The 17,453-nt window shown below is 37.9% G+C and overlaps 2 protein-coding genes across 2 annotated transcripts; both read right to left on the bottom strand.

Moving 5' to 3' along the window:
* Positions 1–1,093: 1,093 nt before the first annotated feature.
* LOC125200276 lies at positions 1,094–4,174 on the bottom strand. Its single transcript, XM_048097957.1, has 3 exons — positions 3,918–4,174; positions 3,286–3,673; positions 1,094–1,345 (listed from the first exon to the last, which is right to left on the bottom strand). Exons 1-3 carry the CDS (start codon positions 4,172–4,174, stop codon positions 1,094–1,096), a joined length of 897 nt encoding a protein of 298 aa, XP_047953914.1.
* Positions 4,175–6,795: 2,621 nt separating this feature from the next.
* Positions 6,796–11,051, bottom strand: LOC125200280 (dual specificity tyrosine-phosphorylation-regulated kinase 2-like). The gene is made up of 8 exons (XM_048097959.1): positions 10,701–11,051; positions 9,493–9,867; positions 9,080–9,419; positions 8,585–8,864; positions 8,123–8,230; positions 7,721–7,999; positions 7,467–7,610; positions 6,796–7,275 (listed from the first exon to the last, which is right to left on the bottom strand). Exons 1-8 carry the CDS (start codon positions 10,948–10,950, stop codon positions 7,099–7,101), a joined length of 1,953 nt encoding a protein of 650 aa, XP_047953916.1. The 5' UTR covers positions 10,951–11,051; the 3' UTR covers positions 6,796–7,098.
* Between the last annotated feature and the right edge of the window lie 6,402 nt (positions 11,052–17,453).

The following is a 17,453-nucleotide window of genomic DNA, read 5'->3' as shown; positions in this document are numbered from 1 at the left end:
TAATAAGAGAGAAAAAAAGTGATTGAGTGTATTAATTGGAAAAAAAATTTTAAAAAAAGGAAATTTTTTAATTGGGGAAAACAAAAAGGGGAAACGTTCATCTTAAAGGGGGGAAAAGGGGGTAATAAAATTTCCCCTTATCTACAAAAAATAACTTTTTTTTTTGTCCCCAAAAAAAAGTCCCTTTTCATTTTGAAAAAATTCCTCCATATGAATATAAAAATAATATTTTTTCTCTCCCTTTAAAACTAAATAAAAAAATCTTAAAATTACGTTATCCCACAAATGTGATTTTTTTTTGGGAGAAGGGAGTAGTTATAGTTAGGCACCCCAATGGTCTTGGCCCGGGATAGGCCAACCTTTTCCTCACCCCGTCGGCAAATAAAAAAATAAACCCTTTTACCCAATTAAGCCTAGGGGAAAAAAAAATAATTCAAAATATACTACATTTCGAATTAAAATTACGATTAAAATCGAATTTAAAATTTTCGACACATATAGGGGAAAATTCATTAATTGCATTTAAAAAAGTTACATGAAAAAAAATAAAAAAAAAACATCCCCGTACAATCCCCCGCCCCACAACCCCAATTATATCCTTTTGGGTTGAATGGCACCCATTTAGCATGTTGGAAAATTTCCCGGGGCGGCTTCATCAGAGGACCCCGTCGTACACTAGGGGTGGCCGTTCCGTGGTTTGGGAAAAGCGGCTTCATCGTCCGCCCAACTAGTGGTTGGCCCCTCTTCGGATCATGTTGTGAAGGATAATGCGGCGTACATTTCGGAAAAAGCCCCCACATCCCACAACGCGTTGGCCCCTTTTGCCGTCCAGGGGAGCACACCTGGGCCCCCGTCGCGCGCCGACTCTGTCGTTGCGCAAAGTGGGCCCTTTCTTTTCATCACTTGTTTGTCGGATGTTTTCCCAAAACCGGACCAGGGTATCACATCCCCAAGTGTACCCCCATATCTTCCCGGTTCCGTTCCAAAAAGGAAATTTGGACCCCCCACAGCCTTCCGTTAAAAGGGGGGAGACGAGTTCGGGGGTTGAGTGTTGTTAAAACGCCCCCGCTGCGGACCCCAAACCGGAAATCGGCTAGGGCCCTCGAGGATTTCGTGGGTTCTTTGACTTGTAGCCGGTCGTGTAGGCCTTCCCGAGCGTCGGCGTTCTTCCCACTCCCAAAGCATACAATCTATCTTCTTTAAAACCCTGAACCCTTCTCCCCGGGGCATCGCCAAATTGACAATCTTCGGGAGTAGGGCGAAAATTTTCCTGCGAACGCCCCAGAGAAATCCCAGAAAATCTGAGGGGGACTCCCGTGTGGGGTCTCATCCCACATTCCCGCGCCTGTAGGCCAAACTGAATTGTCGGGTCACTTTTTAATAGGGGTGTGGCCCGGGGTGCCCGGGCCCATCGTGCGTGAAGCGGAAACACGGTTGGAGCTCTAATCGCGCGATCGCATAAACAACTCCCCGCATTTAAAACGCCCCGGGGAAAATGTTGGGGGGAAAAGAGGGTTTTCGAAAAGTAGTCGTCGTACGGCCCCCCGTGTGCGGGCCCTGATCCCCTCAAACAGCCGGTGGTGGACAACTCGTGGGGGCGGGGGATCGCCCCGGGGTTTTTCCCCCTACGCATGTACCGCTCCATCCCGCGGTTCATGTAGGCATCCATACCCTTCTCCTCCGTTGCTCCTCAAAAACCCCACCACTCCACCACCCCACCGCGTTCTCTCGCTCGATGATGCTCTTTCGAAAAGTTAGAGGAGAAAACTCGTTAAAACAAGTGGTGCAAAAGAAAATGAAGCGAAAATCGCGTTTATATAGGTTTTAAAAAAAAAAAAAAAAACAAAAAAACGGCCCGTCGGGGGGCCAAATGGGGGTCCCCGGATAAGAAAACGGTACTCTTTGTAATAATGCCATGAGTGTGAGTAGTAGATAATCTATAATTTCATATAAAGCCACATGCTTACTTTTGGTCTATCACATGGCCAGAATTTATGTAGCCACATTTTTTTAATTTTTAAAGAGCCTCGCCGAAAGGATGAGATGCGGTTAAACTAAACAATTCATATAGCAACCACGTGTTTACCATAAATAATTTTATCTATGAAATAAAGAGAGAAAATAAATGATGAAAACTTTTTTATAAACAGAAATAATAATAATAATAATAATAATAATAATAATAATAATAATAATAATAATAATAATAATAATAATAATAATAATAATAATTTTTTGACATACGGATCAAAATTGAAAATAAAATAATTTTTTTTGATAATTAACTTTTTGCAAACAAAACATCAATAAAAGCTTCGGTAATATAGTTCTAAGTTCTAACGTTTATAGCTGTTCGTTTTGGTTAAATTCATCCTAGAAAACAAATACATTTTGATGCTTTAATAAATAGTACTAGTATTAAAAAAACAACACAAAAGTTGTTTTAAATAGTACCGCATCTAACAGAAAAGTCATGCCATCATAATCATTGTTGCATATCAATAAAATATGTACCTTGATTTTAATGTATAATCTTTTTTTTAGTATTTATAATCTTATTTTCTTTGTAAATTCAAATGGGAAGCAGACACTACAATCCGATTAAGCTGTCACTGTCCGGTGGTGGCTACGGTGGGACGCCACCGCCATACGTACTGTTGCCAACAATATTAGATAATTTTTGAAAAAAACAATAGTACTATAATTATTGAAAGGAACAATTACACCAATAAAATGCCACTTCTTTTACACTTTTTGCACTTTTAGTGCAGAAAAGGGCATCTGACATGTCTATAAATATTTGTAAGGGCATTGCTAGCCAGTGAATTAGGCAAAACTCTTCAAATCAGGCTAAAATTCTACTGCATCATTATTCCTTTCATATCATAGCAAGCTTAGAGCACTCCCAATGGTTTGGGGATAAATTCTCTTATTTCTCCCTAACTCCTGCCACATCAGCGCCACATCAGCACCAAAATTTATCCCCAGTTTTTAGCCAACTTTTAGCCAACCTCTGCAATGGTTTCTCCCTTATTTCTCCCTTATTTCTCCCTAACTCAACATTTCATTTTTACATCATCACTAATTTAATTGTTTTATTTTTATATATAATAAAGCTAGCTTATTTAATTTATAAGATAAAACAAATAATAGTAATAAAGTTCGTTGTATTAAACACGGGTACACATTACAACGAAGAAAATTAAAAAAAAAAAAAAAAGTACACGAATGGAAAAAAAAATCAAAAAAAAAAATTCAAGGGCGGTGGGCGCGGTTTCTATTTGCCCACAATTCTTCGATGATATCGTGTTGTAGTGCTTGATGGGCCTCCTTCTGGTGTATGTCCATGAACGCCTGGAACCGTTCATGTTCGTTGTGCGGTACACCCTGGCGGGCGGACTCGGTTGAGACACCGTGACTCGATGATGCAACACTTGGGTCGTTGGTGACGTCGAGGACGCCTTCGTGTTCATCATCGATGATCATGTTATGCATGATGATGCACGCATACATGATATCGGCAATATCCCCCTGGTAGAAAAAGCGCGTCGGGCCCTTTACCAGTGCAAATCGCGATTGGAGCACCCCAAATGCCCTCTCCACATCCTTGCGCGCAGACTCTTGCGCTCGGGCAAAATACCTTCTTCTATCTCCGAGTGGGCATCTCGATCGTCTTCAGAAACACGGGCCATTGCGGATAGATGCCGTCAGCCCAGGTAGTACAATTCCCATGTTATGCACATTGCCATTGGCCGTGAATTCGATGGAGGGGCCTAACCCGTTGATCCGCTCGTTGAAAAGGGGCGAGGAATTGAGAACATTTAGGTCGTTGTTCGACCCGGCTATACCAAAATAAGCATGCCAAATCCAAAGCCGTTGGTCGGCAACGGCTTCAAGAATGATGGTGGGATGCGTACCTTTGTAGCCGGTAGTGAACTGGCCTCGCCACGCGGTTGGGCAGTTCTTCCCACTGCCAGTGCATACAGTCGATGCTGCCGAGCATCCCCGGAAAGCCGTGGGTCCTCCAATGCCAATCCAGCAGGAACCGGGCAGTCAATGCTGCGTCCGGCGAGCGAAGGTAGTGCTCCCCAAATATCTCTCGCACGCCCTGACAGAAATTCTTCAGGCACTCGTTGCCAGTCGTCTCGCCGCATTGCAGATACTCATCGAACATGTCGGCGGACCCTCCGTATGCCAACTGCCGGATGGCAACAGTGCATTTCTATAGGGGCGATAGTCCGGGCTTCCCTGCTGCGTCTCGCTGGAGCCGGAACTCGGGGTAACGCGCGGACAACGCATTAACAATGCGCAGGAAGAGGGAGCGGCGCATTCTGAACCGGCGACGAAATACATCTGCCGGATAACGTGGTTCCTCCGCGAAATAATCGGCGAACAACCGATCGTGCGCACCAGCTGTGGTTGCGAGGGATGTATCGGCGCCGCCGGCGGATTGGCCGTTGGGGGGGCGGGTCGCCAGATTCGAGCGATCTCGCTTTGTATGTAGCGGGAGATATTCTTGTTGATTGGGTTGTTGGCGAAACCCGCTACATCCCATCCGGTGGGAGCGGGAGGTACCTCTTCTTCGGAAGAAGAATGTGATATTTCCTCGTCGGACTGAGCACGAGACGATGAATCAGAACTCATTTAATAAAGATGGAGAGAAAAAAGATTGAAAATTTGTGTGAATGAAGTTTGTGGGTGATGAATGGAGGAAGAGGATGAAATATTTATAGGGGTGGAAATTAGAATATGACCGTTGAGGAAAAAAAAAAAAAAAAAAAAAATTGATCATCGCCGAAAAATCGCCGAACAGCTCCCCACAGTGGCCGGCGATGATCCGGCGATAGCCCGGCGTTAAAACGCCGCTTGGCGTAAAATCGGTAGGAATTTCGCCGAAAAATCGCCGGATTCCTCCCAATGGCCGGCGATAAGTCGGCGATATCCGGCGAAAAATCGCCGGATTTTCGCCGTCGCCATTGGGAGTGCTCTTAAATTTCAATTAGTCTGTACTCCAGATCGAACCAAAAGTTATTCACAACTTATACTCCCTTCATTCCATTAAATATGCAACATTTGCTTTTCGGCACATGATTTTATGCAGTGTTGTTTTGTGAGTTAATTAAGAGAGAGTAAAGTAAGAGAGAAGAAAAAGTAGAGAATATTATTTCCATTTTTAGAAACATTTCATTTTTAATGGGACAAGCCAAAAAGGAAAATGTTTCATTTCTAATGGGACAGAAGGGGTACTATCTTCATTTCACTCTACATATAGCATTTCGTATTCAATACGTGATTTTATGGAGTGTTATTTTATTATTCAAGTGGAGAGAGAATACAATTAAACCAAAAAAATATAGAGAAAGTAATGTTTGTATACTTTAGAGTGAGACTTCAGAAAAAAAAAATGTTTCACTTGGAATAGTGTGTGAGACCGAGAGAGTACATTTCATTTCATCTTAATTATCTTAATTATAATCCAATTTCATATCTATTTTTAATTTTCATTATTTGTAGAATTAAATATGTGAGTCCGGGAAGCGTCAAACCAAGAGAATGAAAAGTGAAAACATATGATGAGCCAAACCGGAGCTACGGCCTGTTTCAGACGTTAATCTGCCTATCAAGTTGAAGTCCAAATGATCTTTAAAGACCACCAATGTCTTCATCGTGGAAGGAGCTTCGCGTGAGTACTTTGTACACCTCAATCGGAGTCCGGATGAGGAAGTAATGGTCATTTTACGAAAGCCGTGCAGTCAAGTAACAAAGACTCCAGAAAGTTTGCGTGGGCGGGCATTATGATGCATGACAATGCTCGACAATGCGTTTTGTGTTCGGGAAAACTCCCTAAGGCAGGATTTTGAATTATTTTGTGTGTCTTTTCATATTCTAACCCTAGTTTGAGTGACTTTTCATCATCCAACCTCCACATCTATAAATAGGCTCTTTTGCATCATTTGTAATAAATTAGAAGTGAGTTTTGAGTGTGTCCTTTGAGAGAGTCCCTCCCCATGTTGGGTGAGATGCATGTTTGGAAAATCCATGGCCAGACTATGGTTACTCGGGGTTAGCCACTTGGTAAATTGACAACTAGCTCCATATAACTAGTAGCATGATAGAAGATGTAAATTATGTGTATCCTGGATCGGAGGCCCAAAGAGGAATTAGAGGTTACCGCTCCAATCAAGAGGGGTAATAACTGTTGGAAAATAAATACAGAAAATCACGAAAGAAAAACACGAGAAATTATTTATAGGATGTGTATCTAATACTAGGAGCGATGTAAAGCTTAAGATTTCACCATACAATTTTCACGATGAATCCTATGATAATGGATAGCCTCTATTTATAAGCCAAATAAAGAACGTTAATTCTAGTCACATTAGGAAACACATATCGTAAGAAAATAGTATATTCTAAGAGAATAAATCAAGGATATAGTAGGAAATATATTGTCCTCAGACCTCAATTAATACCTTTCAGGCTCCATAATTAACAATAACTACTACTACTATTAAAAATCGAATATCATTTTATTCATTTATTTAATGTTATAAAGAAAAAAGAATAAATCGAACCTTAATTTTTATGAAAATTATAAAATAAAATAAAAATCTCAATAACAATTAAAGTATTATAATAAAACTAAATGTATAAAATATAAATAATGCTAAACATGCATTAAACTATAGCAATGCTCACAGAATAATAAAAATAATATTTTCCCTTTTCTAAAATATACTACTTCAATCGATCACATTTAACGCTGCATCATACATCCAAATGAGATTCCACAAATGAAAAGGTAAATGAACAAATTTTCAATTTTTTGAAGATTATATAAACAGCTTTACAACACACAGATCTTGTGATCTGATTATAGCTTGATATTAATCTGTACTTCCATATCAAATGTAAAAGGGAAAATAATTCTAAAAGCCTAATTTTTTTGGGCTCTGAAGATATTTTAAACCATCTATTTACATCATATAGAATTTCACTATGCACTCAAAACGAAATCAGTATCGAGAATATACAAGTAGCCTCTTCAGTTGATAAAAAAAAATATATTGTGGTTGCAATACCTTCAACACAAAATCTTCAAGTGTATGAAATGGAAAGCCAAGGGTGCTGTAGTGCCTCTCTCGCCGTAGGTCGTCTCGCTGGGTTAATCTCAAGCAAGTATTTCAAGAAGTCCGCAAAAATGGAATCAGAAATCTGCAGGTGATGATCCAACGAGGACTCCTCGGGGACAATAAGTTCGAGCTCATTTGTTTCCTGTAGCAATATAAAACTAATATAAAAAAATAGGACTAACATTCCACTGACTCTTTCAACTCACTTTCCACTACATTTTTTAAAACCCTGCCGAGTCAACTTGTGACATTTAACGGCGGACGGAGGGAGTTCTTGATAAACAAGGCTAGAAAGCTTATTGTAAAATTTCGCTTGGATATATGTGAACTCACCTCGTTCAAACAATAAAGTTCGTGATCATCTGTGAAATACTTATTGGTCTCCTGGCCGTTCTGCAGCATTTCCATGTCGATAGGACCAAGGATTCCTATTATGCGCGCAAGAAGCGTAACAACTGCTTCGTTTGGAAATAGGACCTGGTCGATTACAAGATTATTCGATGCAAATGCTAAACAGGTAAATGACACAAAATACAGAGAAAACAAACGATAAAATAAAAATGGCAAAAAAGTAGCTAATGGCGTACCTCTCCAGAATGCAGCTCGGCCAAAATGCAGCCAACAGACCATAGATCAATCTTTTGGTCGTAGGGAAGGCCTAACATAACCTCGGGAGCCCTATAGGAACGAGATTGAACGTACAGGGATAGGTTGTCACTCTGAAAGCAACTGCTGCCAAGATCGATTATTTTTATCTCACATCTTCGGTAACTCTTTATCAGGATGTTTTCGGGCTTAAGATCACAGTGAATGATTCCTAAGTCATGCAGATACGACAGAGCCTCTAGACACTGTTGAGTTATGATCTGCAATGCATTGGCTGCCTTAGTATTTACATAATGAGTCGAATAATTGGGACTTAATAGGTTAGTATTTTCAAATTCAGTGATACATGAGGATTTAAAAAAGAATTTTGGAATGAAGAGAACCTGCAGCCTACTCAATGTAAAATAGGCATCTCCACCAGATTCGAAGTTGTATTTCTGAAATTCATATAAGTTTGCTTTGAGAAGTTCCGTAACAATAAATAGATGCTCCTGCAGACAGAAACAATGCAATCAGTATATAGTTCAATCAAACATAACTGCAAAATATATGACAAAAATCCCATCACAATCGATAATGATAACACATTTAAAGCTAACATAAATAGCATTTTCAGTTTTGTATTTCTTTGTTCCACACTTACTCGTTTAAGTCCCATAATTTGGGATTCAATATGGACCTTAATAATGCAATCAAATCAAACAACTTAATTTTTAAACAACGAGAAAAGAAAGTGGCATGATCAGGGTACAAATGGTAGTTGTGATCTACACCTCTCCACGATGAATCATGTACATTTAAGTTTTTGTTGTCTAACAAGACACTAAACTTCGGTATAGGCATACCTGGTGGTAGAAGTAATCATAAAGGCGTAAAATGTGCCATTCATCAGCCGGGTCGTGCTTATTTACAAACTTCAGAAGTTTGATCTCATCTAAGCTCTGGTCGAAGAAGTCCTTGTCGTTTTTAATGATTTTCAAGCAAACATCCATCCCCGAGTATAGATCATGTGCCTGGACTACTTTGCTGAACGCAGCAGATCCGAGGAATTCAGCTACATAGTATCTACTTGCTATAATGCTATTTATCACAATTGGAAACTCCTTGTTCTCTTCAAACCCGGTCCTGTTAATGGGATAATAAATGAGTACAACTGAACGCTACAAATCAACCTGCAAATTAAAGATTGATGATGTCGTGAATAAATGAAAAAATTGACATACCATCACATTCTTGTAAGAGAAAACTCGGATTTAATTAAGGCATGCATTCTCAAAAGTTATGGATTTACCTATAGCATCGAAAAAGGAAGTAAAAAATGGAACCAGTGACTTACAAACCTGTTTTTCCGGTGTATAATTCTTAGATTAAATGTCTCAAATTCTTCGTCCTTTGTCTCGCATAAGTGGAGTTCATCATCAGCAACTGTATCGTTCTCTTCATTTACCGGGACCTGGGGCTCATGAAGTTCTCCTGTTATAACTCTGTCATACGTAAAGTCAAAGTCATCGTCGTTGTTGTTTGGCTGATTATTTTTCTGAACAGTATGGAGGTCGAGGTCGTGGTCATTATCAAAACTGTCCACCCAATCATAAGTAGAATTCTGTTTGATGGAGAAGTTAGCGTTAGTCCAGTTCATCATCAATTGATTGTCGTGTGGATCCGTCTGTTCTCGAATACCTGCACGAACCATTCCATTGTCAATGCAAGTAAGAGAGAGGTGAGACAACTATATAACCAGTGGCCATATCACCTTGTTCCAGTCGAATGTGATCGTGCAACTCATAATAGTCTTTGTAAGTCTCATCCTTCAAATTGTCCTTTTTGCATCGGCTTGCCACATTACCGATGCTCTCAACGGATATAAAATTATACGCAGCTTGATCCTCTACATGCTCTCCTGCTTGCACGGCTGTTACAAACTTATCCTCGCTTAAATCACCACAAAAATCCCCTCCAGCGTGGGGGGTCGGCATAGTAAAGTCCTCGTCCTTCTCCTTGTACCAGAAGAGGTCATTTTGCATATCGAAATCAGGGTAATCTCGAGCTGTCCCAAACTGAGTCAATCCATCGGATGAGGTCTGCGAAGCTGCACGACTCGTACGAACCCCGTACGGGTTCGTAAACTCTGGATTGCAAGAAGCGGATGAAATTACACTAAGGGCATGGAACAGCCAAAATGTACACAAATGGGATAAATGTATACAGACAGATCTATACGTTTATGGATATTCCCCAGTAGAGGAATGCTATGTTACATGCTGACATAATTGATTAGGATCTTAAATTACATACTCCGTATTACAAAAGGATCACAACCTAATTTATTCATTTCCCCTTAACTTCAATGGGAATTAAATTAATAAATTGGGCTTTATTATGACTAAAAATAGATGGCAAGCTGGGAAAATAAAAATAGAAACCAGTCCAACAGATCCATCACAATTTTACTGAAAGAATAGCTTCCACAGTTTAATACATACATATTTGTCATGGATTGACATTTTCTAACGGTCCAGATCATAGTTTGGAGGTTGTACAATATTTAGAGTTTGCATTTTATCTCTACCCCAAAAATATATGTATGAAATGTCCTGTTCTCCGAAGACCACCATTAAAATGAGAACTCAGGCAGTTCCATGATTCATTAATATCAATTGGCATCACAAAAATATTGGTTCGCCAATCATGAATATCAGTAGGGTTTAGTGATATTGAAACTCAGCAACTAATATTAATGAATCAACGAACTAACTTATTCTGAAATCGCATTTTAATATGTTTTTCAATTCAGTCACATCTGTAGATATGAATACACGTATGTTGATCTGTTAAGCACAAATGCAGCAATAATTGAATTGAAATGTCAACATAACAAGTAACACATTAAATTGAACAGAAAAAGGGGCATTAAATTGGCGACAACACTTGAATCAATTGAACGCCGCAAAAAATGAATACCAGAGGAGCACAATTGAGTAGTAGAAGAAGCGAGGCTGACGAACTCATCATCGGAGCTCTCCTCCGGGCGCCGAGCCGACGGAATTCTGAGCAGCGGAGGCGGAGGCGCCATCGGGAAGACGAACTTGTCCAATTCGGAAGCGCCAGCTCCCGATTTGTCCATCACATCCTCCATCAGCGCTGATTCCGATTCCGACAATCCGTTCTCCCTCAGGAATCGCAGCACCGCCTCGAGCTCAAGCTCCGCCATGGCAAGGCAAGAGATGAGTTTATGAGCTCATGATAATTGCTGATTGAGGCGAGAGAGAGAGAGAGAGAGAGAGGGTAACCGGTAATACTAATTTTGAACATGTATTCAAATGATGCGAACAAATGATGGGAAGAAGTGAGAAAGATCTTCGAAATTGGTGGGGCTTCGAGGGTGACACGTGACATATTTATTGAGCCTTTTAATTTTCGATGTCATCAAGCTTGTCTATTGCTCTACTTCTAAGTTTTCATTATTTCTTCAGATTTTACATCTTACCATCCCAATTGCATTATTTATTAATTTTGCATTCATTTTACCAACTACTAATTTCATTCCTAAGCTTTTTCTACACTAGTGTCTTTATTTATGCCACAATTCTAGTTTGATAAAAAAAATTATATATTTTGGTCAATTTTCTTTTTATCTTATTTTGATTTTTTGAAACATGATCATAACAAATTATGAAATTTCATAATTTCTTAATTGTCCTTTTTACTAAATTTGTGATATTACTTTTAGTTTATTAAACTAAATGATGTTGATCCAATTGCACATTTATGTCACTATTTATTGACAATACCAAAATTTTATGCATATGCATTAATTTAGTATCAAATTTGTCTAAAAAAGTTATTATGGAACGATTGAGAAATTTTAAAACTTTGTGATTTATCTTCAAATTTTGAAAGGTGCGAATCCTTCAATTTTTATAGTAATTTTAATTATTTTTGTTCAATTTTAATCTTTTCTTTTAGTACTGTATAATTTTAAGGTAATTAGCTAGGTTCCATTAATCCAATCATTTTGTTTATATTATTACACCATTCAAGGGAGATGTCTTCGTAAAATAAGAGACCAAAAAGAGTTAGTATAAAGTTTGTGAAAAGTTCAAATGTTTTAGACGATATGTTCTCATCTTGTATCCAATCAATGTAGTGGAGTACTTAATAAAACAAAATATTTAAGTGATGCTGATGCTAATATTCCTTGGTAAATATATTTCCAGTAATATATCGTTTATAATTCAACAAACGGGGCATCTGTATCTTCATTTTCAAGATTTCGACCTAATCAACTCTGACGATATTGATGGTTGTATTGTATTCATATTTGACTTATCAACCAACGTGATTGACTTTATTGAAACTCATAATTTATTAAACAATCTATAGTGCATGTGCATGTGCATGATTTGAGATTATTGAATTCAAAATAGGATCTTATTAGATATGAATAGTTTCCAATTTGTTCATAAATTCATTTTGAGCAATAAATCATTTAATTATTTTTTCTTATAACAAAGAAGATTGAACAAAAGTATATCTATTTGTCACTCGCTTGTGAGTTCTAATAAGTCGATTAGTCCATATCTTGTCAAGGAAGACTATGTAAAGCTAGCTAGTAATCAAGTATAGTAATAAGGAAAGCAAATAAATCTAAACACTCTAGTCAATATGGTTTTGAATAAGCTATAAACTATTAAAAAGGTAAATACCAAATCAATAAATAAAGAGAATAAGTTGTTGAAAACTAGTGAATGTAATGTTTTAATTAATTAACTTGAAAATGTAATCAACTAAGATAAATCGAAACCTTACCTTTATACATACTCCAATAATGTATAATCAATGGTTAGTAGTATTATGATAATGCCGAGACCAAATTAAATGTCTCAAATTTTGTTAAGCCAATCACAAGAATATAATAAATTCATCTATAGGTACCATTCACCAAACACAATCAAAACATTGATCAAATGGTGTTGGTGAATTGGCCTAATAGTAAAATTATAATGCCAAGACCAAACGTCTCAAGTTTAAATTTATTGTAACGCAGTTAAATTTATTTACTTATAAAAATATTGATAAATGATAAAATGGCTGAAATTGATTAAATGCATTCAATTAAATCAAGATAAGAGATGAAAAGTATGGAGACTTGGTGTTTAAAATATAAGAATCTTGTGTCATCATTGGAACTGTAACCTAATTGTTATTATATAGTAGAAAATATTTTCATTATAAACTATCATGACTACAGAAGTAGTTGGAACCGAAATGGAACTAGCCAACAAACGAAATCTTTAATTTATTGAAGCTGACGGACTTACGTACTGTCAATTTAATCCGAAATATACAAAATAGTTTGAATAGTTCAATAAATTTATAAGATTAGGGCTGGTAATTTTATAACTCAGAAAAAATTAACAATCCGAATAATATTAAACTGAATAGCATACAATTCGATAGGATTGCCCCAAAATTAATTCGAACCATTGAGGATTGACCGAAACAATTAATGTCCATCATTACTTTTTTCCAAACTTATGAAAATATATTTTGATTCTATATTGAAAGTTAAACTTATTAGTATTTATTTTTTTAATTTTACTTTTAAGATTATCATTAAAAAATTTATACATGCAAATATAAAATTGTTACTATTATTCAGAAAAAATGTGTTGTCACCATTGTACGAGTTACATATAGTATTTGAGTCAAAATAACACTAACTTGTAATACCTCCGCCAAAATTCTGATACGCTTTACTATTTTATCTCGTCCGAAAATTTGATACACTTTACTTTTACCATTTTTGATAGGACCACATATTCCACTAACTCATTCATACTCACATTTTATTATAAAACTAATACTTTAAAAGTAGGACCACATCCCACCAACTTTTCAACTCACTTTCCATTACATTTCTAAAACCCGTGTCAGTCAAAGCGAGAAATTTTGGGCAGAGGTAGTAAAGGTAGTGATAAAATGCAAACTTATATATTGTACAAAAACTCTTCAACACAACTTCAACACAGTTTCAACGCAATATCAACACAGTGTAAAATTTCGATTTTAATCGTCAACATAATATCAACACAATATCAACACATCATCAATCCCGGACTCACCGTGGAAATTTCGTGACATTTTCCCTTGATGTTTTTTTGTGATCCGTGATATTTTTCAATGGTCCAGACATAGTTCAATTTATACAATATTTAGAGTTCTCATTTGATCACATTCCAATTTGTATACATGTAATCATTTTTAAAAATATAAATTATCGATATAAATATATTAGTCACCTCAAAATACATGGACTTTAGCGAGTAAAGTTTATTGAACAAAATATTACCGTTGCATTACAGAGTAACAAATACTGAAAAGAGTTTTTGCTTGGCAAAAATTGAGCGAAAAACCCCATAAAGTCTACCGAGAAGAAACCAAGTCACTTGTCCTCATTATATATTGCGCGAAAATGTATAGTAACTTTGATTCATTAATACTTAATAGACATGTTTATCTTGAAAAATTATTGCTATTATATAAAATTCACAATCACTTTTATTCATAATGATAATTATTTTTATTTATAATAACGACAACAATGCGAAGGGTGCATTGCTTGTTTTAATACAAAGAATAGTGGATCTGGACAGGGAATGTGTTTGAGTCAAATTTGGGCCGAGTTTGGGCCAAAGGGATAAATTTTGTTCATGCCCGGCCTGATTCTCGTGTACCGAAGTGTGTTTTTTTTTTTTTTTTTTTTTGCTTTAATTACTTGCTATCTATAAATGCTCGGGAATGTTGTAGTAGTGCAGTGATATAAGTTCAAGTTTGTCGCGCTATATCGAATAAATTGTTGGAAATAGTGTAGCCTTTCACACGTGAACTCTTGCTATTACAAAGAACTAAAAACTAGAAGGTAAATAAAACAAAAGAAATACAATAAGAGACCAAGATGCAAACTATTGTCTTCTTCAAGTCGAGTCGAGGTAAACCCTCTCTCCGCAAGACGAGATACCGGCTAGTGCTCACGGATTGACGCAACGTCCCCAAAGATGAAACGACTCTTCCTCCTACCGAGTTGAAGCACCTCAAACTCGTAGGTCTGGCGAACTTGAATTGGAGGCGAGAACCGAGCTATGCAATGCTTCTAAGATGGAACTAGAATGCTTGAGAGATTAGAGAGAAGAGAGAATGATTGTAGTGTGTTCTCATCTCTCAAAGCCACACCTATTTATAGATAGGGAGCCTACATGAAAGGTCTTGGTATTAAGGCACTCCATAAACATTTTGGAGGTTACACCATATGAAAGGCCAAAGGCCTAGCCTTTGGGAATTTTCCCAATTGTTACATTTTTTCCACAATCCCCCAAAATTGGGGGCCCCGAAAGGCCCCAAACCTGACACAAAGAAGGGTATGCAGCTTTTTCCCTTCCCAAATTTTCCCCGGAAACTTGTTTTTGGGAAAAAGGTCTTGGGTTTTAACCTTCCATAGTCAACCCCATCGGATTTCCGGCGGGCTAGTGGACGCGATGCCTTAAACTTTTCCCTCCTTGGTGTATCCTTAACAAGATCAACACAATATTGTTTCAACCCCATGGGGTTCCCACTTTTGTGCCCGTTTCGGCCATGGAACACCTCTTTGGAATTCATAAGTGACTACACCACAAAGGGGCCCCCCCTTCTCACTTACATAGGTGATTCTTTCATGAGTACCCTGCCTACTTCATCCCCCGGGGTTTCAAGAATCTTTAAAAAAGGTAAAAGGCAATTTTCTTCCAACGTAAAAAGTTCAACACTAAACCTTTTCCCAAAAAAAGGCGAAGTTTAAAAATCTTCCGAGTGTTACAACTAGATTTGTTAGCTTTTTTTCCCATTGAACCAACCCCAGGGGATCTCCTCGTATGGTTGGGTTCCCTTTATTTTCCTCTTTTAAGATGTGGTTTTTCCCATTCCTTTTAGCTTTTTATGCATTTGATCACCGGTTTAAACCTTTTGTTAATGGACCCCTTATGTTACCCAAACCGACTTAACATAGCCAAATGGGGAAACACCATTTTAATCAACTTTACTTGCATTATGTTTGGACGAATTTTGGGAACTTACCATTATAGAACCCAGTGTGCTCCCTATGGGCCCCATCAGTTATCACTATTTTTGGGAAACCTTTCCCAACCCGGAATCTTCGGGAAATTTTAAAACCCCGTTTTTTCCCCCCCTTTACCCGGCGAAAACTTTAGATTCCATGGTGGAACGAGCAATACACGCCTCTGTTTCATTGACTTCCCAAAACCCAACCCCCAAACCCACAGGGGGCCATCCCCTTTTTCTTTTCAAAATGAGTTTTTTTAATTTTGGAGACCCAAGGGACAAGCCCCCTTTCAAGTTTTCGCCAATAGTATACTTAATTTTAAAAAAATTTTTCCCAGAGCTTTCCAATGTTCCTTGCTTGGATTGCTCATTAATCGCCCAACTTGTTCCCGACAAGTTTGGGGGTCAAAATCAGTTTGTGATAAACATCAAACTTCCTAAAACCCCAGATACTCTTTTTTTGAGCAACGGGGCCCACCCATTTCTTGCTTAGATGGACTTTGGCCCAAAGGATTTTTCGGGCCCTTACAAGCGGTTGAATTTCAAGCATTTTTCCAACATAATGAGATTTTTAAGGCAATTTCATTAGCCCTAAAAATTTTGTTTCCCGGAATCACATCGGCTGACCCTATCTTTCATTAAATTTTTTTTTAACATGTTTTTTGTCTTTAATAAGGGCCTTTATTTTTTCCCCTTATCAACATATCATCATCATAAAGACCCAAATAAAAAACCCCGGGTTTCCCGTGTTTTTAAAGTAAACACATTATCAAAATCGGATATGAACCCTTTGCCCATCCATTGTCAACTTAAGTGCCTTTGAACCCGGGCTTGCTTCAACCCAATAAAGAGATTTTACCAATTTGCATCCCTTTTTGCTTCTTGCCCAGCCAACAAACCCCCGGGGTTTTTACTTTAAAATATCTCTTCTTCCAAATCACCATTCAAAAACGCAGTTTTTCACATCCATTTGGTGAATCTCAAAAAGGCAACGCAGCAACCCAAAGGCCCAACCCGGGATGGAAGCTAAAAAATTTTGGGGTAAAGATCAAAAAAATCTGCCCTTTTTTTTGAACCCTTTTCCCATGGGCAGCTTTGTTTTTATCTCCCTTCCCCGGGGGTTTATATTTTTTTTTGAACCCACCACCCTGGGCCCTTTTCGCCGCTTAAACCGTCTCCTTTTGTGTTAAAAAAGCATAAGGTTTCCCTTTTCCCTTTTGTTGTTTTCCCAGCCACCCCCAAAAAACCGGCAACAATCTTTTTGAAAATTTTGACTTTGGTTCCCCACCCAACATGGTCAGGTTGGACCAAAAGTTTAACCTAACTTTTTGCCAATTTTTTTGGTTTTACCACCCTCGGGATTTGTCCCCCCCCTTTTTAAAAATTTAAACTGGGTGGTTTCACCCATCGCCCCTTTCACTAGAATGATCATTTTCTTTTGAAAGGGAAACACATTCTCAAAAAATAAAAATTTCCTTTGACCCCAATTTCCTTTTCCCACATCAAAGGGAAAACCTTTTATGAAAAAGGGAAGGCCTCGTTAATGCATACCCAATAAAGATCAATAATTTGTTTTAAAGGCCTTTCCAACTTTTTTTGGGAGGGGGCATTTGACCTTTT

The sequence above is a fragment of the Salvia hispanica genome, unplaced genomic scaffold (genome assembly GCF_023119035.1).
Source record: "Salvia hispanica cultivar TCC Black 2014 unplaced genomic scaffold, UniMelb_Shisp_WGS_1.0 HiC_scaffold_889, whole genome shotgun sequence".
Lineage (NCBI taxonomy): Eukaryota > Viridiplantae > Streptophyta > Magnoliopsida > Lamiales > Lamiaceae > Salvia > Salvia hispanica.
Note: the sequence above shows the minus strand (reverse complement) of the source record. Positions and strands in the feature narration are given on the sequence as shown.